The sequence below is a fragment of the Rhinopithecus roxellana genome, chromosome 8, assembly GCF_007565055.1.
Source record: "Rhinopithecus roxellana isolate Shanxi Qingling chromosome 8, ASM756505v1, whole genome shotgun sequence".
In the NCBI taxonomy this organism is placed as follows: Eukaryota; Metazoa; Chordata; class Mammalia; order Primates; family Cercopithecidae; genus Rhinopithecus; species Rhinopithecus roxellana.
Genome location: NC_044556.1, coordinates 46,547,548 through 46,571,739, shown reverse-complemented (window position 1 = coordinate 46,571,739; position 24,192 = coordinate 46,547,548). Strand labels below are relative to the sequence as shown.

Sequence of the window (24,192 nt, the reverse complement as noted above, 5' to 3'; positions counted from 1 at the left end):
AATTTTTTTGAAACTAGAGATAAAATGGACTATTGCCTTGGGAGATGGACAAAAACTAAATCCTAAAGTGACAAGGGAAAAAGTACAAAACCAACTTAATTTACACTATGGAATTCCCCCAAAGTCTCAGAAGCTGATGAGTCCAGGTAACTCTGGGTATGCAGGGTAGGGTGAATGAAGTGAAAATAAGGAGAATTAGTTCAGCATCTGTTTACTACAGAGATGGATTCCTAGATCCTTTTCTCTATTCCTTCTAACCAAGGCAACTACCCCTCCCCATTCTGCCAAAAGACAGATTTACTCTCTGGAGAGTATAAATCAAAGGTCTTACAGTCTAGTGAACACCAGGTAAAGGTGAAAGTGAGGGAGCCATATTGAAAACAGGAAAACTAACACCAACGTATGTATACTACATGCTTCATTTTTCTTCTGTGTTATACTGCCTATTTCCTATATTTCGTATCTCCACTTTCTTGGTTTACTCTCTCCTACTGGTGGAGCCTATTTTCTAGTGGATTCCTGAAACGGCGTAAGAAATGCCTTGGAGGTATGAAAATATTTCTTCTATTTCACTAATTGATAGTTTGCCCAGGTATGGAATTCTAAATTAGAACTTATTTTCCCTCAGAATTTTGAAGGCATTGCTCCAAAGTCTTTTTTTTTTTTCTTTTTTGAGACAGTGTCTTTGCTCTTTCACCCAGGCTGGTGTGCAGTGATGTGATCTCGGCTCACTGCAACCTCCGCTTCCCAGGTTCAACCAATTCTCCTGCCTCACCCTCCCAAGCAGTTGGTACTACCAGCATGCACCACCATGCCCAGCTAATTTTTGTATTTTTGTAGGGATGGGGTTTCACCATGTTGGCCAGGCTGGTCTCAAACTCCTGACCTCAGGTGATCCACTCGCCTCAGCCTCCCAAAATGTTGGGAATATAGGCGTGAGCCACCACACCCAGCCTGTTCCAAGGTCTTCTACTTTTCAGCATGACTACTGAGAAAAAAGACCAATCTGATTCCTGAATCTTCTGAATGTGAATAATTTTATTCTCTCTGAAGCTTATAGGATATTCTCTTTCTATCTGATGCTGAAATTTCAGCATAATGGGCCTTGATGTGTGCATGGCCCCTTTGATCTGGAAACTAATGTCTTTCACTGGGACATTTTATTTAAACAGAAACAAAGAATTATGTTAAAAGAAATAAAAATGATGCCACTGGAGCGAAGGAAATGAGAGAAAGGGAGCAGAGGACTCCCCTATAATATTTTTGTAACAAACATTATAAAACTAAGTCTTTAAATATTAAAATATGCATGTATAGTTTTGATTTAAATAATTTTTATGTATGTATGTATTTGGCAAAAGACCTGAGAAGAGGTAATAACCCAGATAAACACATAAAAAGTAAAATCCAAACACTTATAGTTCCTCAGACTGGGGAAATGAAAAACTGAATTGTGATAGTCATGAAAGATACCGAAAGGTAGGAAAGACAGCAGATTTGAAGGAAATACTGGTGAGTACATACATATATAGGATGTTAAAGATTATTCAAATAGAGGCTGGGTGCAATGGCTCACACTTGTAATCCCAGCACTTTGGGAGGCCAAGGCGGGTGGATCACTTGAGGACAGGAGTTCGAGACCAGCCTGGCCAACATGGTGAAACCCCATCTCTACTAAAGATACAAAAAATTAGCCAGGCGTGGTGGCACACTGTAGTCCCAGCTACTCGAGATACTGAGGCACAAAAATCATTTGAACCTAGGAGGCAGAGACTGCAGTGAGCCAAGATCGCACCACTGCACTCCAGCCTGGGTAACACAGAAAGATTCTGTCTTTAAAACAAAAAAAAAAAGATTACTCAAATAGAGCCGGGCATGGTGTCATACACCTACAATCCCAGCTACTAGGGAGACCAAGGCATTGGACTACTTGAGCTCAGCAGTTCAAGACCAGTCTGGGCAATACAGTGAGACCTCGTTTCTATAAATTAAAAAAAAAAAAAAAAAACTACTCAAACAGAGATGCAGCCAGGCACAATGGCACACATCTGTAGTCCAGCTACTCAGGTGGCTGAAGTGGGAGGAATGCTTGAGTCTAGGATTTCAAGACCAGCCTGGGCAACATAGTAAAACCTTGTCTCAACTTAAAAAAAAAAAAAAAGAGAAACAGAGAGATCTTTTAAATAGATAAAAATATAGGAAAGCAGTTTATGTGAGAAGCCAGGAATGAAATTTTCGGAGTCTTTTATACATAAAAGATAAATGAAGGGTGATATGGTTTGGCTCTATGTGTCTCCACCCAAATATCATGTCAAACTGTAATCCCCAGTGTTGAAGGTGCAGCCTGGTGGGAGGTTATTGGATCATGGGATGGTTTCTAATGGGTTAGCATCATCCTCCTAGTGCTCTCTTATGATAGAGTTCTCAAGAGATCTGGTTGTTTGAAAGTGTGTAGCACCTTCCCCTTCTCTCCCTCTATCCTGCCAGCCATGTGAAGACATGCTTGCTTCCCCTTAGCCTTCCGCCATGATTCCAAGTTTCCTGAGGCCTCCCCAGCCATGCCTCCCACACAGTCTGCAAAACTGCTCGTCAATTAAACCTCTTTTCTGCATAAATTACCCAGTCTCTGGTAGTTCTTTATAGCAGTGTGAGAATGGACTAATACAAAGGGAAGGGGATTATGGTAGGTACCAAGTGAATGTCAAATTGAAGTAGGAAGGCAAGCAGCTAGGAAGGCAGGTAGGTGGCCAAATGGGAAGAAATGAAGGAAACTGCCTGGTTTACTATTTAGTTTTAGCCCCAAACTGGGTACTGTGGTGTACACTTGTAATCCCAGCTACTCGGGAAGCCGAGGCAGGAGGATCATTTGAGCTCAGGAGTTCAAGACCAACTTGGGCAACATAGCAAGACCCTGTCTCAAAAAACAGTTCTCGCCTCAAGCATGAGAAGAGAAAAGTAGAAGCATACTGAACAAAAAAAAGAAACAAGCAGAAAAACAAGCAAAAAGGACAAAGAAGGAACAATCAGTGATAAAGACCAAGCAACACAGTGTCTCTGAAATCTAGTTTCTAGGAGAGGCTCAATCGTGTAGTATCAAGAACTTGGAGAGGATTCTAACAACAACCCTAAAAGCTGCAGTGCATAATGATTCATGCCTGTAATCCCAGCAATCTGGGAGGCCAATAGCAGGAGGATCACTCGAGGACAGTAGTTCAAGACCAGCCTGGGCAACATCGCGAGATCCTGTCTCTACAAAATTAAAAAATTAGCTAGGCATGATGGTGCATGCCTACAGTCCCAACTACTCAGGAAACTGAGGAGGCAGAATCACTTGGGCCTAGCAATTGGAGGTGTTGCAGCAAACTATGGTCATGCTATTGCACTCCAGCCTGGCTGACACAACAGGACCTTGTCTCAAAAAAAAAACCTTAAAAGTATTTAAAGAATTGAAACACAGAACTAGAAGAAAGAAATACAGAATGTTAGGCCGGGCACAGTGGCTCACGCCTGTAATCCCAGCACTTTGGGAGGCTGAAGCGGGCGGATCACGAGGTCAGGAGATTGAGACCATCCTGGCTAACATGGTGAAACTCCGTCTCTATTAAAAAATACAAAAAACTAGCCGGGCGCGGTGGCGGGTGCCTATAGTCCCAGCTACTCAGGAGGCTGAGGCAGGAGAATGGCGTAAAACCCGGGAGGCGGAGCTTCCAGTGAGAGGCGATCACGCCACTGCACTCCAGCCTGGGCAACAGAGCAAGACTCCGTCTCAAAAAAAAAAAAATTAGCGGGGCATGGTGGCAGATGCCTGTAGTCTCAGCTACTTGGGAGGCTGAGGCAGGAGAATGGCATGAACCTGGGAGGCGGAGCTTGCAGCGAGCTGAGATCGCACCACTGCACTCCAGCCTGGGTGACAGGGACAATCCGTCTCAAAAAAACAAAACAAAACAAAACAAATATAGAATGTTACAAAAAAGTTTTTAAGAAACTACTCTTTTTTTTTTTTTTCCCTAGAGACAGGGGCTCACTCTGTCACCCAGACTAGAGTCCAGTGGCGTGATCATGGCTCACTGCAGCCTTGACCTAGCAAGCTCAGAGATCCTCCCACCACCTCAGCCTCCCAAGTAGTTAGGACTATAGGCATCCACCACCACATCTAGCTAATTTTTTATATACATATTTTTGTGGAGACAAAGTCTCACTATATTGCTCAGGCTGGTCTTCAACTTCTGGGCTTAAACAATCCTCTCAGCCTGGCCTCTCAAAGTGCTGAGATTACAGGTGTAAGCCACCACACTCAGCCTGGAAACTACTCTTCTAGCTCCTTTTTTCAGCACCTTGAACTTGGTTATCCAACCAAGCAATACCTTGCCCCCAGGCTATCTAATGTGGTATTTCACCCTTTTCATCTGCAAAAAAGACAATACTCCACTTACCTCCTTTTCAAAAGATACCCATTGTACTACATTTCAGTAGGAAGATGACTCTAAGTCACAATGGAAAAAATCGTAACTTAGAGATTAAGAATGATGACTGTGTAGATGGACTGCCAACAATAAAATTCTGTCTCTACGTTCTAGTAGCTATGTGACTTCAGACAAGTTACATATTCACTCTCTGTGCCTTAGTTTCCTCATCTGTAAAACAAGGATAATAATACTTACCTAATACAATTGTCATAAAAATTAAATGAGGGGCCGGGCGCGGTGGCTCAAGCCTGTAATCCCAGCACTTTGGGAGGCCGAGACGGGCGGATCACGAGGTCAGGAGATCGAGACCATCCTGGCTAATATGGTGAAACCCCGTCTCTACTAAAAAATACAAAAAACTAGCCGGGCGACGAGGCGGGCGCCTGTAGTCCCAGCTACTCGGGAGGCTGAGACAGGAGAATGGCTTGAACCCGGGAGGCGGAGCTTGCAGTGAGCTGAGAGCCGGCCACTGCAATCCAGCCTGGGCGGCAGAGCAAGACTCCGTCTCAAAAAAAAAAAAAAAAAAAAAAAAAAAAAAAAAAATTAAATGAGGGCCGGGCGCGGTGGCTCAAGCCTGTAATCCCAGCACTTTGGGAGGCCGAGACGGGCGGATCACGAGGTCAGGAGATGGAGACCATCCTGGCTAACACAGTGAAACCCCGTCTCTACTAAAAATACAAAAACTAGCCGGGTGAGGTGGCGGGCGCCTGTAGTCCCAGCTACTTGGGAGGCTGAGGCAGGAGAATGGCGTAAACCCGGGAGGCGGAGCTTGCAGTGAGCTGAGATCTGGCCACTGCACTCCAGTCCGGGCGACAGAGCGAGACTCCGCCTCAAAAAAAAAAAAAAAAAAAAAAATTAAATGAGAACAGTTGGTACATATTACTAATAAATATTAGATATTATTATAGTTCGTACAAATTCATGATGTCAATGGCTTAGTCTTATCCCTTCAAAGGTATTTCATATTAACAGTGGGTTTTACATTCATTTTTATTCAACAAACATATATTGAACTCTAATCCAATATACTAGGCACCCACTGTAAGCACTGCAGTACTCTGGTAAACAAGGAAAGCAAAAGTTCTGCTCTCATGGAACTTACATCCTAAGTATGCTGGTTTTGTTTTGTTTTTTGAGACAGGGTCTCAGCTGTCTCCCAGTCACCCAGACTGGAGTGCAGTGGCACAATCACGGCTCACTGCAGCCTCGACCTCCCAGGCTCAGGTCATCCTCCCATCTCAGTCTCCCGCGTAGCTGGGACTACAGGTGATGCCACCACACCCTGCTAATTTTTTGTATTTTTTTGTACAGATGGCGTTTCACCACATTGCCCAGGCTGGTCTCAAACTTTTGGGCTCAAGCAATCCACCCACATCAGTCTCCCAAAGTGCTAGGATTACAGGTATGAGCCACCACGTCCAGCCCTAAGTATACTGCTGAATCCATAAACTTACTTCTCCATTCAACTACAATGAAAACATGGAGGGAAAATATAAAATGGGCCTGGCAGGGTGACTAACACCTGTAACCCCAGCACACTGGGAGGCCGAGGCAGGAGGATTGCTCAAGCCCAGGAGTTTGAGACCAGCCTGGGCAATACAGTGAGACCCAGACACTATGTAAAATAAAAAAACTTTAAAACAAGAAAGAAAATACATTGACAAAATTATGAAAAGTGACATTAATTTGAAGAATTTATGTGAAAAGTTGGAGACAGTTGCTACAGACTAGACATAAAGATTAGTCAACAAAATAGGAAAGTGTAACCTGGCATATAGAAGGAACTTAATTATCCACTCCTTTCCCTCGGTTTGTCTCCTTAAGTGTAAAATGATAGGCGTTGTCATATTTCCAACCTGAAGATTCACTGATGTCTACTTACTAAAGTCATTATGGCATATCAGGCAGCATTCGTTATTTATTTATTTATTTTTTGAGATGGAGTCTCGCTCTGTCACCCAGGCTGGAGAGCAGTGGCATGATCTCGGCTCACTGCAACCACCACCTTCCAGGTTCAAGCAATTCTCCCACCTCAGCCTCCCGAGTAGCTGGGATTACAGGCACCTGCCACCAAGCCCGGCTAATTTTTGTATTTTTAGAAGAGATGGGGTTTTGCCGTGTTGGTCAGGCTGGTCTCAAACTCCTGACCTCAGGTGATCCACCCGCCTCGGCCTCCCAAAGTGCTGGCATTACAGGCATGAGCCACCGCGCCCGGCCAACGCAGTATTCTTAAAAATAGATGGTGGCCAGGTGCAGTGGCTCATGCCTGTAATCCCAGCACTTTGGGAGGCCGAGGTGGGCGGATCACCTGAGGTCAGGAGTTCGAGATCAGCCTGGCCAACATGGAGAAACCCCGTCTCTACTACAAATAAAAAATTAGCCGACGTGGTGGCAGGTGCCTGTAATCCCAGCTACTCGGGTGAGGCAGGAGAACTGCTTGAACCCAGGAGGCAGAGGTTGCAGTGAGCCGAGATCACGCCATTGCACTCCAGCCTGGGTGACACAGTTTTTTCTTTTGTTGGGGGACAGGGTATCACTGTGACACCCAGGCTGGAGTACAGTGGCATGATCACAGCTCACTGCAGTCTCAACTTGCCAGGCTCAGGTGATACTCCAATCTTAGCCTCCCAAGTAGCTGGGACTATAAAAGTACACCACAGTGCCTGGATAATTTATTGTATTTTTTGCAGATAAGGGGTTTTGTCATGTTGTCCGGGCTGGTCTCATATTCCTGGGCTCAAGCAATCTTCCTGCCTCGGCCTCCCAAAGGGATTAGAGGCACGAGCCACCACACCTGGCCATAAAAGAATATCTTGACATCTTAACTTTACACTGTATGAATTCCTATTTTCCCATATCTGAAAAAGGTAAATAAAGGTAACAGGTAAGAATTTTGTTAATTGATGCAGTTAAAACTGTAAGTTATGTAGGTGAAAATTAGCTTAAAAAAATTTTCTTCCTAAATGACAGCCTTACAAACCCAAACGGTATTACCCTTTTCCTTCTGCTACATTCTCCATCCACAGTAACTTATACATAATAGCACAAAAAGAATTCTCTGCTAATGAGAATACCAGAATCAAGAGAGAAAAAAACCTACATTTACTACAAACTAATTCAACGTCTCTAGTTTGAATTTGGAACTGTAAATCAAATACCTAATCTCCTCCCAACTATTCCCTCAGCCAATGCATTACAAATCACACATTCAATTTAAAAAGCGTTCCACCTTGGCTAGGCATGGTGGCTCATGCCTGTAATCCCAGCTCTTAGGGGGAGCCCAATACAGGAAGATCACTTAAGGCCAGGAGTTAAACACGGGCCTGGGCAACATAGCAAGACCCTGTCTCTAAAAAAAATTTAAAATTAGCCAGCCATGGTGGTGCACACCTGTGGTCCCACCTACTCAGGAGGCTGAAGTGGGAGGATGACATGGTCCCAGAAGGTCAAGGCTGCAGTGAGGCATGATTGTGTCACTGCACTCCAGCCTTGGTGGCAGAGCAAGACCCTCTCCTATGGGGAAAAAAATGTGTTCCTCAAAACTGTTAGTAGTCCATAGACAAGAAAGAAATAGCCTAAAGTTTCATGGACCACCCACCCACAGAGTTCTACTTGCCAGTGATAAGTAGAACTAGTGAAAAATGATAGAACATGAAGAATTATCAATTTGACCAAGAAAATCACATTAGAACTATTATTTCAACACAACTCTTAGAGAGTATCAACCATATTTTGCTCTTCTTCTAATGCAGCACCACAGTGAAAAATGCAGAAGAACCTGGTCCCCTTGAAAAACACTGCAGGGCCACCAGCTCAATTAACATGTTTAAGCACTATTACTAACCCTAAGAATTAACTTGGCGGGATCAGTGGCTCACACCTATAATTCCAGCAGCTTAGGAGGGTGAGGTGGGAGGATTGCTTGAGGCCAGGAGTTCACGACCAGCCTGGGCAACATAGCAAGATCCCATTTCTACAAAAAGTTAAAAAATATATCCAGGTGTGGTGGTGTGTGTCTACAGACCCAGATACTCAGGAGGCTGAGGCTGGAAGATCACTTGAGCTCATGAGTTCAAGGTTGCAGTGAGCTGTGATTATACCACTGCACTACAGTCTGGGAGACAGAGCGAGACCCTGTCTCAAAAATAAAAATAAATATATTTTTAAAAAGGATTAACCCAAGTGAAGCTTAAAGAGTGAAATATTTTTTTAAAATCGTCTTGACAAAACTAACAAGAATTGTTAAAAAAAAAAAAAATTAGTACTCCAGCAAAAATACAACGTAGAAAAAACTCAAAGAAATAGGCATGGTGTCCCTGGTCCTTAAAACGGCTCTAAGGAAAGAAGGTATGACGGTGTAGCAAAGAATTCTGACCTGAAAACATTTACTTTCACTAAGCACAGTACATTTCCACCTAATGTCCCTCCATTCATTAATCTCATTTCCCAAAATGCAATAGACTACTGAAAAAAATCCACAATGTATCTATGATCTCTTCCTCTTGATATAAAAGTGCAAAGGGAGAAAAGACAAAAGAAAACATATCTTCTGATTTGACTGAACTGAACATGGAATCGATAAGTTAGAAGAGATGGAAGAAATTTTTAACATCAAAAAAGAAATCTGGCCAAGCAGAGTGTCTCACATCTGTATGCCCAACTTTGAGAGACTGAGGCAAGGCTTGCTTGAGACCAGGAGATCAAGATCAGCGTGAGCAACATAGCAAGGCATCTGTCCACAAAAAAATTTAAAAATTAACCAGGCATGGTGGCAAGGCACCTGTAGTCCCAGCTATTCAGGAGGCTGATCATGAGAAGATCACTTGAGCCCCAGAGGTGGAAGATGCCGTGAGCAGTGATCTTGCCACTATACTCCAGACCGGGTGACAGAGCAAGAAGCAAGACCCTGCATCAAAAGAAAAAGAGGGGAGAGGGGAAAGGAGAAAGGAAAAGAAAAAGAAAAAGGAAATCTAAAAATTGCAGAAGCAAGCAGCCAAAGCATAGTAAACAAAGCTGTTTCATTAACAAGGATTCTGCACACACACATACACACAAACACATGCTATTTTCTGCTGAGATTTAAGCTGATATTGATCAACTTATGAAAATATGGTCAAGAGGCTGTCATTCTGGTTGCTGCTGTTTAAAAAACAAAACAAAATAAAGCCACCCCACCCACACAGCTGGAAAAAAGCTCCTGACATACGAACTAAAACTTGTTTACTCAGGCGACTTCTTAAGAGAAATGCTTTGCAATTTAACTAGGGTTATATAAGTATTTTGCAATGTGTGATCAGTTAAAAATCTTGTTTATTTATTCCATAGTTCACAGATAGGTTATATTACTACAAGGTCAGGTTTGCCATAATGGCATTTTTCCTGTTTTATAGTTTTATTCTATCACTCAGCACTTCCCGCAATGTAATTTTTGCCATTAATTTTACCTCTCTTTCCTTTAAAAAAAATTTTAAAAATTAAATACAGATAATGACATGTGACAAATTAATCATCTCTTAAAATAGCTGTTCCCAGAAACATGGTAGAAAAGAAATTTCAGTGATTCAACTGTCCCATCAAAATCTGGATATTGCAAAATAATACTGCCTTTCAGTAACATGAAAAAAAAAATCTAATTTAAATTTCAACGTGGGGATGGGGGTAATCACTCCCACTGTTGTATTTTCAAGAAATTCTCCGCAACACACACACACACCTCAAGGCCCTTTCTTTTTAAGGCTATCAAATATATTGGTTTTTGGAAAAGGATAGACTTTATTTTGCAAGAATGACCAAAGTCTGCAAGATAAACTAGGCCCCTAAAATGAAATACCTTCTAAGGAGAAATAACTGTAACATAGAGGAAAGAGGGCTGGGTGGGACTAGTAATTTGAAGATCTGATCTCTCTAAAACTGCACTACACCCTATTCCATCTCTTAGACAAAACAGACCAGGTCTTTTTGATATTTGATTATTTTTTGAAATTGAGAAATGGTGTGGAATCAAACTTTTCTGAAAGAGTTTGGAAACTGCCTCGACCTAGGCCTAACAAGATATAAACCTGAGGCTGTGGACTAAAGACCTGACCGGAACCACAACCATTACACAAACCCCTGCCCTCAGCAGGCAAAGACAGGCCCTCTTAACACAAGATGTAAGTTTCAAAGTATAGTCCGGGGACGGGGGTTGCGGGTGGGAGGTAACAGCCTAAAGAAACGTCGTATATATCAAAGAACGTCAATTTTTTATTTTTAAAATTAAAATCTAAACCTTTAAATGTTTGGAAGCAACACCTCAACTAAAGAGCAATATGGTCCAGGGTTTATGAATCCAAACTACTCTTAAAGTAAACGGAGCCACTCTGCCTACAGTATTCGGCATCAAGCGGCTCCAGCGGGCAGAGGGTTAAAAGAGGACCACTCCACAGACCAGACGCCGCCCGAGGAGTGAGGGCGGGCCAGCCCCCACTGGCCGCCGCTCCAACGGAGGTCAGGAGAGGGAGCCCCCAACTCCCACCTGCCCCCTCGCTCCCTCCACCTCGAGTCTACCCAAGTCCGCAGGATCGAGCCCCTCCCCAGGTCACCGCTCCCCCACCGTCCCTCGCGGCCTCCGCCCCGCCCCGCCCCGGCGCCTTCAGCTCCAGCTGCGTCCCCTCAGCCCTGGGTCTCCTTAGTTGTCAGCCCCTTCAGCCCCTCCCCTTTAGAGGCGCCCCAGTCCTCCGTCTCCTCACCGGGGTTGGCAGTAGTCGCCGCCATGGCCGTAGATGCCACCGCCGCCGCGCCACCCCCCCCCCAGTGGGAGGAGCCGCCGCCACCGAACCGGGAGGGAGGGGAAGAGAAAGGCCACTCCCCAGAAGCGGCGCCTGACCGCCGCCTCCGCGACCGCGGAATCCAAGATGGCGCCTTCAGCAGCCCCCACCATCCCAGCCCCTGTGGCAGAGAGACCCCGCCTATGTAGTGGGCGGAGTCAACACACGACCAGCCTCCTAGAAAAAAATTGACCAATAAAAATGCCAAATCGACCAAGGGCAGGGCTACTCCCTGCGCCAGCCAGTCCAGTGGAGGGAGGGCGAGGAAGAAGTCCAGCTGTCTCCCTAACCCCGCCCTCCTTGCGTAAGAGGTCAATGACCGAGTAACGTCATTGAAATGCAATTAAAATGGGTATTTTAGGCAGGGCGCGGTGGCTCCCGCCTGTAATCCCAGCACTTTGGGAGGCTGAGGCCGGCGGATCACCTGTGGTCTAGGGGTTCGAAACCAGCCGTGGCCAACATGGCGAAAACCCCGTCTCTACTAAAAATACAAAATTAGCTGCGCGTGGTGGCACATGCCTGTAATCCCGGCTTCTTGGGAGGCTGAGGCAGGAGAATCGCTTGAACCTGGGAGGCAGAGGTTGCAGTGAACCGAGATCGCGCCAGGCCACTGTACTCGTCTGGGCAACCGAGAGCAAAACTCCGTCTCAAAAAAAAAAAAAAAAAGGATATTTGACTAAAAACCTTCTCTTGGTGGTGGATTCGTCTGAGTGGTTGCCCTGCAGACAACTTATCTTGTGAATCCTCTTTAGGTGCTCTAATACTTAAACTTCACATGGTGATTTGTAATCCTTTCCAGTTTTTTTCCTGTTTTAAGGACTTTTGTCCCTGGTGAAAAAAGTTAAATGACTAACTTTTTAATGCCTGCTATGAAACTGGTAGTGTAAAAGGATCTGGGTGTTAACGGTTTGGTATGGGAGATATTGCCAGCCAAAACTGGAGGCGATGGATGAAGAAACTATTTTGAGAATGGGTAACTTCCTTTGGTCAGTGATAGGGACATAGTGATGAGTTTTGTTTGTTTGTTTGTGTTTGAGATGGAGTCTTGCTCTGTCATCCAGGCTGGAGTGTAGTGGCGCAATCTCGGCTCACTGCAACCTCCACCTCCCTGGTTCAAGCAATTCCCCTGCCTCAGCCTCCTGAGTAGCTGGGATTACAGGCGCACGCCACCCGCCCGGCTAATTTTTTGTGTTTTTAGTAGAGATGGGGGTTTCACGATGTTGGCCAGACTGGTCTCGAACTCCTGACCTCAGGCAATCAATCCGCCCACCTCAGCCTCCCAAAGTGCTGGGATTACAGGCGTGAGCCACCACACCCGGCCAGTGAGGAGTTTTTAATAGGGAATCAATAAGATGATGGCTGTGCAGATTTATTTTCTTTTTTCTTTTTTCTTAATTTTTTTCCGAGACAGAGTTTTGCTCTGTCGCCCAGGCTGCAGTGCAGTGGTGCGATCTTGGCTCACTGCAACATCCACCTCCCGGGTTAAAGCAGTTATCCTGCCTCAGCCTCCCGAGTAGCTGGGATTACATATGTACGCCACCACGCCCAGCTAATTTTTGTTTACTGATAATAGGAAGCATTGAGCTATTTGAGGTAGGCACTGTCCAAAATGCTTTGTATGTATTTACTCATTTAATCCTCACAACAACGATGAGGTAGTTTCTACTACTATTTCCATTTTGCAATTAAGGAAACAGAAACAAAGAGGTTAAGCAAAGGACATCCAGCAGGTAAGTAATGTGGGAGGCAAACTAAAGGAGTCTGACACTGGAGACCTGTTCCACCCATCCCCCTATTTTAGCACTACAGTTTTAGCACTACAAAGTACTGTCTTTTCATGTATCACTCACAAAATGTTTAATACAAATTTAATTAAAATTTTAATTATGCTATTGAACATCTTTGTATTCTTAGAAGTTGTATATGTACTGCGCAGATTACATTGATCCACTTATTTAGTTCACTGCAAAGGTATTTTAACATAATTTGCATATTATTGTTTACATCTGTTAAAATTTCATTTTTCTTTCATTTTGTTGTTATATTTATAATTCACCAAAAAGAAAAAAAATCATCCACTCAAAAGAAATACATTGGCTGGGCCGGGCGGGGTGGCTGTAATCCCAGCACTTCGGGAGGCCGAGGGGGACGAATCACGAAGTCAAGCATTCAAGACCAGCCTGGCCAACATGGTGAAACCCCATCTCTACTAAAAATACTTAGCCGGGCATGGTGCTGCGTGCCTGTAATCCCAGCTACTCAGGTGGCTGAGGCAGGAGAGTCGCTTAAACCTGGGAGGCAGAGGTTGCAGTGAACTGAGGTGCCCCTGCACTCCAGCCTGGGTGACAGAGCGAGACTCCATCTTAAAAAAAAAGAAAAAAAAATTCAGTAGCTTCTTTACCAAGTAAAATGGATTTTTCCAGGATAAATGCAAAATATTTTCCCATATGATATGGATAAATTTTGTGGTTAAAAGAGATCAAGTCACATTTCTGTAGAAAAAAGCCGGGCACAGTGGCTCACACCTGTAATCACAGCACTTTGGGAGGCCGAGGCAGGCAGATCACGAGGTCAGGAGATCAAGACCATCCTGGCTAACACGGTGAAACCCCGTCTCTACAAAAAATTAGCCAGGTGTGATGGCGGGTGCCTGTAGTCCCAGCTACTCTGGAGGCTGAGGCAGGAGAATGGCGTGAACCCAGGAGGTGGAGCTTGCAGTGAGTGGAGATCGTGCCACTGCACTGCAGCCTGGGCGACAGAGCAAGACTCCGTCTCAAAAAAAAAAAAAAAAAAAGAAAAGGTAGAAATCATTTTGTTATAGAGATGCTTACACAACTAGCTACAAAGTTAATAACATATTCTGTTTGGAGAAAGTGCAACAAAGCTGGCCTGGTGCAGTGACTAATGCCTGTAATCCCAGCACTTTGGGAGGTCAAGGCAGGCAGATTACCTGAGATCAGAAATTCAAGACCAGCCTGGCCAATATGGTGAAATCCCATCTCTACTAAAAATATGAAAACAAGCTGGATGTATTGGCACACGCCTATAGCCCCAGCTACTCAGCAGACTGAGGCAGGAGAGTCGCTTGAACCTGGAAGGTGGAGGTTGCAGTGAGCTGGGATCAGGCCACTGCACTCCAGCCTGGGTGACTGAGCGAGACTCCATCTCAAATAGAAAAAGAAAAAAAGTGTAACAAAGCTATTGGCAAAATTATTTGTCAAATATCACATGGAGTCATGATACACAACATGAAATGGCAATATCTGCCCTGTACCTGCTACCAGATGTTTAAGTATAGAAACCACTGATGTACACAATATGAATCAGCTTACAGCATATAGGCAATACATAAGGAGAAATGCCCAGAAACTTCCTGTTTGGTTTATCATTAAAAATTCAAGATACAAAAGAAAACGTTTTTCGTTTAGATAAGAATTATTTTGTGAGGTATGAGTAAGTCTGAAAAAGATATCTTGGGATCAAAACTGATGGAGTTACAGGCCAGGCATGGTGGCTCACAGCTGTAATCCCAGCACTTTGGGAGGCCGAGGCAGGCACATCACTTGAGCCCAGGAGTTTGAGACCAGCCTGATCAAAGTGATGAAACCACATCTCTACTAAAAATACAAAAATTAGTCTGGCGTGGTGACATATGACTGTAATCCCAGCTACTCAGGAGGCTGAGGCACGAGAATAACTTGAACCTGGGAGGCAGCAGTTGCAGTGAGCCAAGATCATGCCACTGCACTCCACACTGTTCCTACAAAAAAAAATGTCAGTCCACTTTCCTTTTTTTTTTTTTTTTTTTTTAAGACAGAATCTCACTTTATTGCCCAGGCTGGAGTACAGTGGCATTATGGCTCACTGCAACCTCTGCCTCCCAGGCTCAAGCTATTCTCCTGCCTCTGCATCCTCAGTAGCTGGAATTACAGGCGCCTGCCACCACTGCCCAGCTAATTTTTTTGTACTTTTATTAGAGACGAGGTTTCACCATGTTGCCCAGGCTCCTGAGCTCAGACAATGCACCCACCTCATCCTTCCAAAGTGCTGGGATTATAGGCATGAGCCACCACGCCCGGCCCACTTTCCATTTTATTCAGAAAACAGTTCATAGCCAAAATATATTTATTCCAGCCAGGCTCAATGGTGCATGCCTGTAGTCCTAGCTACTCCACAGGCTGAGGAGGGAGGATCACTTGAGCCCAGGAGTTTGAGGCCAACCTGGGAAACATAGCAAGACCTCATTTCTAAAAAATAAAATTTCTCCTGATTTTGATTTGACATTGAACAAATTAGCACAAACCATAAATGTAGTAAAATATCATCTAGTGAGCACAATCTTTGAGAATAAATAGATAAATTGGTGCTTTCTCCACAGTTGAGTATGGAGGCCAATGTGGGGGGGGGGGATGCTATCAGTTTTTAATAAGGATTGAAGTAAAAAGCTCTTCTTTATGATATAGATAATACTAACATAAACCATTTTTATTATTTTAAGTAGGATTTAAGTAGGATTGCTCAAATGGCTTATCTGAGCAATATTTTTATTCACATGAACATACTACCTTAACTTCTGAATGTCATGGTTTGGAGTTTTGTTTTTGTTTTAGAGATAGAGACTCACTCTTTCACCCAGGCTAGAGTGCAGTGGCACCATCATTGCTCACTGCAACCTGGAACTCCTGGCCTTAAGCCATTCTCCCACCTCAGCCTCCCAAACCACAGGGATTATAGCCATGAGCCACCACACTCTGCCTGTTTTTGCTTTTTAGTTCATGCCTTTTATTAACCCATCTTTTCTTCTGGTTCGTTGAAACAATAAGTCAGACAACATTTGCCACAATAATGTCTTTCAAAGTGGCTGTCCATAAAAACTCCAGCACCACACTCACCTGAAGGGCACTCACAACAAAGGCAACTAGTTTTGCCATTTTTATCCACCTTGTAATATTTTAGGACAGTTAGCTTAACCTTCTTTCTCTTGTGCTTATTCTTCTTGGGAGTGGTGTAATACTTCCTTGGCACCACCACAAAGTCTCAGCACAATAAGAAGATGAATGCTGTCATCAAAGTACATCCATCTTCCAATTGCTTACCAGCAAAGATCACTCTGCTGATGAATAGGAACTCCTTTCTTATCCTGCCAGGGCTTTACATTTTGTGTCATATTAGAGAGTTCAACCAATGAACCCCAACAAATAAGAGAGTGATGTCTTCCCCATTATAAAAATGTGCATCTTGGTAGCAGTTCTACTGCAGATGGTGGATCACAAAGCCAACATTTTTAATGTTAAGAACAAAGTGTCAGGATTTTGTAAGAAAACCAGACTATGATGCAAATGCCTTGACCGCCAAGAATATTTCATTTCCCAACACATGGTAATTTTCTTTCTTCATCAGAGGAAAAAAATGAATGACACATTATTGAACATATTCTAAACCACATCCAAATGTTGCAACCAAATGGGGGTAAATGCTTCCCAGAGCTGAATGTAGCCAATGCAACTGAATAAAACTCCTGCTCTCTCTCAAGTTGAAGCATTTGACTTTTGAGGCTCTTTGCTCTTCTGCTTAGAATCTGACAAACCACTAAATGCTTTCACTAGAAATTCTCCCATGGGGCCAGGCGCGGTGGCTCAAGCCTGTAATCCCAGCCCTTTGGGAGGCCGAGACGGGCGGATCACGAGGTCAGGAGATCGAGACCATCCTGGCTAACACGGTGAAACCCCGTCTCTACTAAAAATACAAAAAAAAACTAGCCGGGCGAGGTGGCGGGCGCCTGTAGTCCCAGCTACTCGGGAGGCTGAGGCAGGAGAATGGCATAAACCCGGGAGGCGGAGCTTGCAGTGAGCTGAGATCTGGCCACTGCACTCCAGTCCGGGTGACAGAGCGAGACTCCGCCTCAAAAAAAAAAAAAAAAAAAAAAAAAGAAATTCTCCCATGGATCCTTGTAAGCTCCAACTATTCAGAATTATCTGGTAACCATCAAACATTTCTTGCCGTATCTGACAACTCACTGTAAATACAGATTTTCTAATTTTAGTAGAAATAAAAATGAACAGATCAGATCAGGATGCCAGTTAGCAAATTTTTAAAAATTAAGGAATCAGTTGACTGTGAAGTCTGACCTACATGTTTTTATACACATTTTCAGCTTACCAATATTTAACCATTACTATTACTATTATTTTTATATTAATTTATAAATTAATCAAAAATTACAGGTTTTTTTCTCTTAACTCTTTATGGTAAACTGGTTTTTTAATTATTTAGTTTTTTGTCTTTTAATTATTTAGTTTATTTAGTTTCTGTTTGTTTTTAAGACCAGTCAAGTGAAGGAACAAAGAAATCTGTAACTGATTGGGATCAATTAGTCGTAAACACCAAGGCACTCAGACCAGCCTCCAAAGTTTTATTAAGTGTCTCTGGGTATGGTTGCCAGATTTAGCAAATAAAAATAAAGGTAAGCCAGTTTGATTTGAATGCTGGATAGACAACAAATAATTTTTTTTTTTTTTTTGGAAATGGAGTTTTGCTCTTGTTGCCCAGTCTGGAGCGCAATGGCATGATCTTGGCTCACTGCAACCTCTGCCTCCCCAATTCAAGCGATTCTCCTGCCTCAGCCACCCGAGTAGCTGGGATTACAGGCGCCCGCCACCATGCCCAGCTAATTATTGTATTTTTAGTAGAGACGGGGTTTCACAGATGCTGGTCTCAAACTCCTCACCTCAGGTAATTTCCTCATCTCACCACCACCTTGGCCTCCCAAAGCGCTGGGATTACGGGCGTGAGCCACCACGCCCAGCCTATGAGCACATCTAAGGAATGGAAACCAGATTGCAAGTGGGTGAGAAGTGAGTAGAAACTAAGTAGACACGGCTAGTTAGCACAGATTACTTTTTCAAGAAACATGACAATGAAGAGAAAAATAATCAAATGGTAGGCTGTGATAGGGGTTAGGCTAGGGGTGGAAATAATAAAATGTGTCTATAGACTGAGCTTGTGGAAAGGAGCAAACTAAAAATGCAAGAAACATCCAGGCGTGGTGGCTCACGCCTATAATCCCAGCACTTTGGGAGGCCAGGGTGGGTGAATCACCTGAGATCAGGAGTTTGAGACCAGCCTGGCCAACAGGGCAAAACCTCGTCTCTACTAAAAATATAAAAACTAGCTAGGCATGGTGTTACATGCCTGTAATCCTGCCTACTCGGGAGGCTGAGGCACGAGAATCACTTGAGCCTGGGAGGTGGAAGTTGCAGTGACCCTAGATTGTGCCACTGCACTCCAGCCTGAGTGACAGAGCAAGACTCTGTCTCAAAAAATAAAAAATAAATAAATGCAAGAAATACATATGCCTGAGAAAACAAGACTGGTACTAGGGGAGAGAACGAGACAGGGTTGGGGCAGCATGTGAAAGTGTTCTTAGAAAACCAAGATACCCTTTTTCTAAAAATGTGTAGACATTTTGAAGTGGAGGAAAGGGAACTCATGTGTGATGACTTTGATTCTCAAAGAAAAGTAGCAGGTAAAACTTCTGCTGGGAATAAGAGGTAGAAATAGGGTTGGGTGTAGCTGCACAACTGTAAACAATTGGTTGGGAAGTCAACTAGGTATGAACAAAACGACTGTGAATAATCTGCCACAGGAGTAGAAAAAGGAAACAAAAATGATCACCAGGCTGGGCGCGGTGGCTCAAGCCTGTAATCCCAGCACTTTGGGAGGCCGAGACGGGCGGATCACGAGGTCAGGAGATCGAGACTATCCTGGCGAACATGGTGAAACCCCGTCTCTACTAAAAAAATACAAAAAACTAGCCCGGCGAGGTGGCGGGTGCCTGTAGTCCCAGCTACTCGGGAGGCTGAGGCAGGAGAATGGCGTGAACCCGGGAGGCGGAGCTTGCAGTGAGCTGAGATCCGGCCACTGCACTTCAGCCTGGGCGACAGAGCGAGACTCCGTCTCAAAAAAAAAAAAAAAAATGATCACCAAATGCTCTGGGGAACTAGACAAAGTTAGAATGCATAAATTTTCATGAAACTATGGAGCATTGTAATTTCTGTCAATACTCAGAAACCTGAGGAAAGAAAGTGAACAGTTTGCTCACAATTGGAGAGATGATGGACTGATCAGTATCTTGAAGATGGAAGATTCTAGAATTGCAGAAGAGCCTAGTTTAAACATCTCTGAAAGGGGATGAGACTGATCTGGGAAACAAATGAAGTTAGAAGTTATTGGACTGAGAAGAGAGGTTTAATTCTGGAAACTGATGTTGATAGCAAATTCAAAAATGAGAGCGTTGGAGTCGCAGAGGATAGGCACTGGGAACCACATATATCACAAAAAGTTATTAATACGTAAAAAATGTGTAAAAATGTATCTATGTGTACTTATGTTTGTAGATAGATATACATCTTCAAATCAGTAAGTGAAAGATTAATAGCTCAGGCAAAAGGGAAAATGATACGTAAGGTGAAGATAGGTTTGTATGTATCTATAAAATACGTAAATCGGCCGGGCGCGGTGGCTCAAGCCTGTAATCCCAGCACTTTGGGAGGCCGAGGCAGGCGGATCACCTGAGGTCAGGAGTTTGAGACCAGCCTGACCAACATGGTGAAACCCTGTCTCTACTAAAAATACAAAAATTAGCCAGGCTTGGTGGTGTGTGCCTGTAATCCCAGCTACTCAGGAGGCTGAGGTAGGAGAATCACTTGAACCCCGGAGGTGGAGTTAGCAGTGAGCCGAGATCGCACCACTGCACTTCAGCCTGGGCGACAGAGCAAGACTCCATCTCAAAAAAAACAAAAACAGGCCGGGCGCGGTGGCTCAAGCCTGTAATCCCAGCACTTTGGGAGGCCGAGACGGGTGGATCGCGAGGTCAGGAGATCGAGACCATCCTGGCTAACACGGCGAAACCCCGTCTCTACTAAAAAATACAAAAAACTAGCCGGGCGAGTTGGCGGGTGCCTGTAGTCCCAGCTACTTGGGAGGCTGAGGCAGGAGAATGGCGTAAACCCGGGAGGCGGAGCTTGCAGTGAGCTGAGATCCGGCCACTGCACTCCAGCCTGGGCGACAGAGCGAGACTCCGTCTCAAAAAAAAAAAAAAAAAAAAAAAAAGATATTGTGGGGTTTTGTTTTGTTTTGTTTTGTTTTGTGTTGTTTTTTCTTGAGACAGAGTCTCGATTTCTCATTCTGTTGCCCAGGCTGGAGTGCAGTGGCACGATCTCAGTTCACCACAACCTCACCCTCCCGGGTTCAAGTGATTCTCCTGCTTCAGCCACCCAAGTAGCTGGGATTACAGGCGCACGCCACCATGTCCGGCTAATTTTTTGTATTTTTAGTAGAGACAGGGTTTCACCATGTTGGTCAGGTTGATCTCGAACTCCTGACCTCAGGCAATCCACCTGCCTCGGCCTCCCCAAGTGCTGGGATTACAGGCGTGAGCCACCATCCCTGGCCTAAAAACTGAGATATTGTTTTTAGCCAATTAGCTCAACAAATATTTCAGAGACTCTGCGTAACTTATACTGGTGAAGCTGTGAAAAAAAAGAAAAGGCACTTTCATGCCTATTTGATGGGAGTGTAAATTACTATAACCTTTTTAGTGTGTAATTTGGTAATATCTATTAAAGTTACAAATGTGCATATCCTGCAACCTATCATTTACATTTTTAATATTTGGAGGAACTTATTCCACAAAAACATTTCCACAAGTGCACAGAGAAATATATATACAAGGCTGTCACTCCAGCCTGAGTAAGGCAGAGTGAGACTCTATCTCAAAAAAAAAAATATACACACACACACACACACACACACACACACACAGAGATATTTATTGCAATGTTGCTATAATAAGAAATTTGAAACAATACAAAAGGCTACCAATAGAGAAAATGGAGTACTTGAGTACTCAGCAGCCATTAAAAAGAATAAAGCAGATTTTTTTTTTTTTTTTTTTTTGAGATGGAGACTGGCTCTGTCACCCAGGCTGGAGTGCAGGGGCGCGATCTCGGCTCACTGCAACCTCTGCCTCCTGAGTAGCTGGGACCACAAGCGCACACCACCGTACCCAGCCAATTTTTGTATTTTTAGTAGAGACAGGGTTTTGCCATGATGTCCGGGCTGGTCTCTAACTCCCGACCTCAAATGATCCACCTACCTCAGCCTCGGAAAGTGCTGGAATTACTGGCATGAGCCACCATGACTGGGCCAGTTTTGACTTTTTAAATCAAATGTGTCAAGTAAAATTCTTCTGAGGCAAGAGGGAAAACATTTTAAAGCATCACTAATCCTGTTGACAAGTAGTTCTCAAACTTAAGCATACATCACAATCACCTAGAGAAGCTGGTTAAAACACAAATGCCGCAGGAAGTGGTGGTGCATGCCAATAGTCCCAGCTACTAGGGAGGCTGAGGCAGGAGGATTACTTGAGCCCAGGAGTTTGAGGCTGTAGTGCACTGTGATTCACCTACGAATAGCCACTGCACTCCAGCCTGGGCAACATAGTGAGACCCCATCTCTTAAATACACACACACACACATACACACACACACAAAGGCCAACACCCCCAACATTTCTTATTCATTAGGACCAGGATAAGGGTCCAAGGATTTGCATTTCTAACAAGTCCCTGGGAGATACTGCTAATTCAGAGACCCATTGCATAGACCAAAAAGCTGGCTACCAATCCATCCTCTACCACTCATGTGATCCTACTTAGAAGTTTTTACCTGAGGCCAGGCATGGTGGCTCATACCTGTAATCCAGCACTTTGGGAGGCCAAGAAGGGCAGAACACAAGGTCAGCAGTTTGAGACCAGCCTGGCCAATATGGTGAAACCCCGTCTATACTAAAAATACAAACATTAGCTGGGCATGGTGGCATGCACTTGTAGTCCCAGCTACTTGGGAGGCTGAGGCAGAAGATCACTTGAACCCAGGAGGTAGAGGTTGCAGTGAGCCAAGATCGCACCACTACACTCCAGCCTGGGCAACAGAGCGAGATGCTGTCTCAAAAAAAAAAGAAAGAAAGAAATTTTTACCTGAGCTTTTAATGGTGGCTGTCCCAGCCCTGGCAGAGTTGTGGAAATAGTCCTCCACTGATCTAGGCTGCAATTTAATCTAGTGGGATCATTTTCTCAGTGTGGGAGTGTCTGAAACTTGATCCTGTTTCAGTTGAACTATTCATGAAGCTTCTGAGTTCAGCTTGGGAGTGGGGAAGGGAGAGAGCTACCAACCACTCTCCTTTTGTGAGAAGAGGTTGATAAAAACAGACTGACAAGAGATGTACTTGAGTAGGAGGAGACTGCTCTGGCAACAGGTGAATCTAGCCTTGGATATCCGCTCTCAGAAGGTAAGTAACTACCCACATGGCCTTCCTGGTGGAGTTTTCACTGGGATAAATTCCAGCAATTCTTCTGAGTTTAATAGCACCTTGCTATGAACTTGGGAAATCGTGGGGGAAATGACTGAAGGAAGTAAAGAGTTTTATTATTATTATTATCATTATTATTATTGTTATTATTATTTTTAGAGGCAGGAGGATCTTGCTATGATGCCCAGACTGAACTCAAACTCCTGGGCTCAAGCAACCCTTCTGTCTCAGCCTGAGACCTTTTCCGTTAGAGCCTTTTAGGAAAAGTTAAACTTTTATCTGAGAAGGGATGTCTTGGGCATAGTCTCTTTTTGAGGAAAGTTGGGGGGACCTCTGATTAGTCTTATTAGCCAGAGAGTGTCTTTGATTTTTAAGGATTATAGTTAAAAAGCTGCATTATTGTGTTTCTTCACCATCATCTCTCTCTTTGCACTAAACTTATGGCCAGGAGAGAAAAACTGGGTCTTTTTAGTATTTTGGTCTTCTTCAAGAATGGCAGGGCATTGCAGGTGGGAAGAATGAAGTGATCTGGAAAAGGAACACAGAGAAAGGAAAAGGTGATGGATCTTTCTGGAACTGAAAGTGGAATTGATGTTTCCAAGGATTTGTAAATGCCATTATTCTGATCCTTACTTTAGTAGGTCCAAATTTAACATAAACCAATAGCTTCACACCACACCTCCTTTCTCCTACTCTAATCCCAAGAAGTGCAGCTTCTCATCTCAAACAAAACAAGAACCTTAAAAGCCACTTAAAAAAAAAAAATTACAGGACAGGTATTCTCTTTGGAAAAACAGATTTTAGCTCTACCATTTTTGAAAGTGTATTTCTCAAGAAAAGCTATTTCGCCTAAGAAGTAAATTTGTTGTGACTTTTTCCCCCATTTTGAAAACATTTTACCTAATTTATTTTATTTTATTTTATTTTATTTTATTTTTTGAGACAGAGGTCGCCTAGGCTGGAGTGCAGTGGCGCAATCTTGGCTCACTGCAACCTCTGCCTCCCAGGTTCAAGCAATTCTCCTGCTTCAGCCTCCCGAGTAGCGGGGACTACAGGCATGCACCACCACGCCTGGCTAATTTTTTGTACTTTTTAGTAGAGACAGGGTTTCACCATGTTGGCCAGGCCGGTCTCAAACTCCTGACCGAAGGTGATCCCCTCACCTCAGCCTCCCAAAGTACTGGGATTACAGGGGTGAGCCACTGCACCCGGCCCTAATTTCGTATTTTAAATCTTTTATCCTTTCCTTAAAGAGAGACTCCCATGTTGTATAAACTTTAGACCATGCAAAATCTGGATCACTACATATGAAAATGAGTAAAAAATATACATGGCATACTTAGAAAGTATGCATCAGCATTTTTCTTTCTAATAAGAATGTATTGTTATTTTATTTTATTTATTTATTTTTTGAGACAGGGGTTTGCTTTGTCACCCAGGCTGGAATGCAGTGGTGTGATCATGGCTCACTGCAGCCTTGATCTCCTGGGCTCAATCGATCCTCCCACATCACCCTCCTGAGTAGCTGGGAGGGACTACAGGTGCGTGC

At 43.9% G+C, this 24,192-nt stretch overlaps 1 protein-coding gene and 1 long non-coding RNA gene across 2 annotated transcripts in view; one reads left to right on the top strand and one right to left on the bottom strand.

Moving 5' to 3' along the window:
- Positions 1–11,411, bottom strand: part of ARNT (aryl hydrocarbon receptor nuclear translocator) — a 66,247-nt gene extending 54,836 nt beyond the window's left edge. Inside the window, 1 exon segment of the mRNA XM_010387241.2 lies at positions 11,195–11,411. Coding sequence (XP_010385543.2) covers positions 11,195–11,219 — 25 coding nt within the window. The 5' untranslated portion in view covers positions 11,220–11,411.
- Positions 11,412–22,561: 11,150 nt separating this feature from the next.
- Positions 22,562–24,192, top strand: part of LOC115899153 — a 30,316-nt gene continuing 28,685 nt past the window's right edge. Inside the window, exon 1 of the long non-coding RNA XR_004058828.1 lies at positions 22,562–22,622. This is a non-coding gene — a long non-coding RNA (uncharacterized LOC115899153). The remainder of the gene's footprint in view (positions 22,623–24,192) is intronic.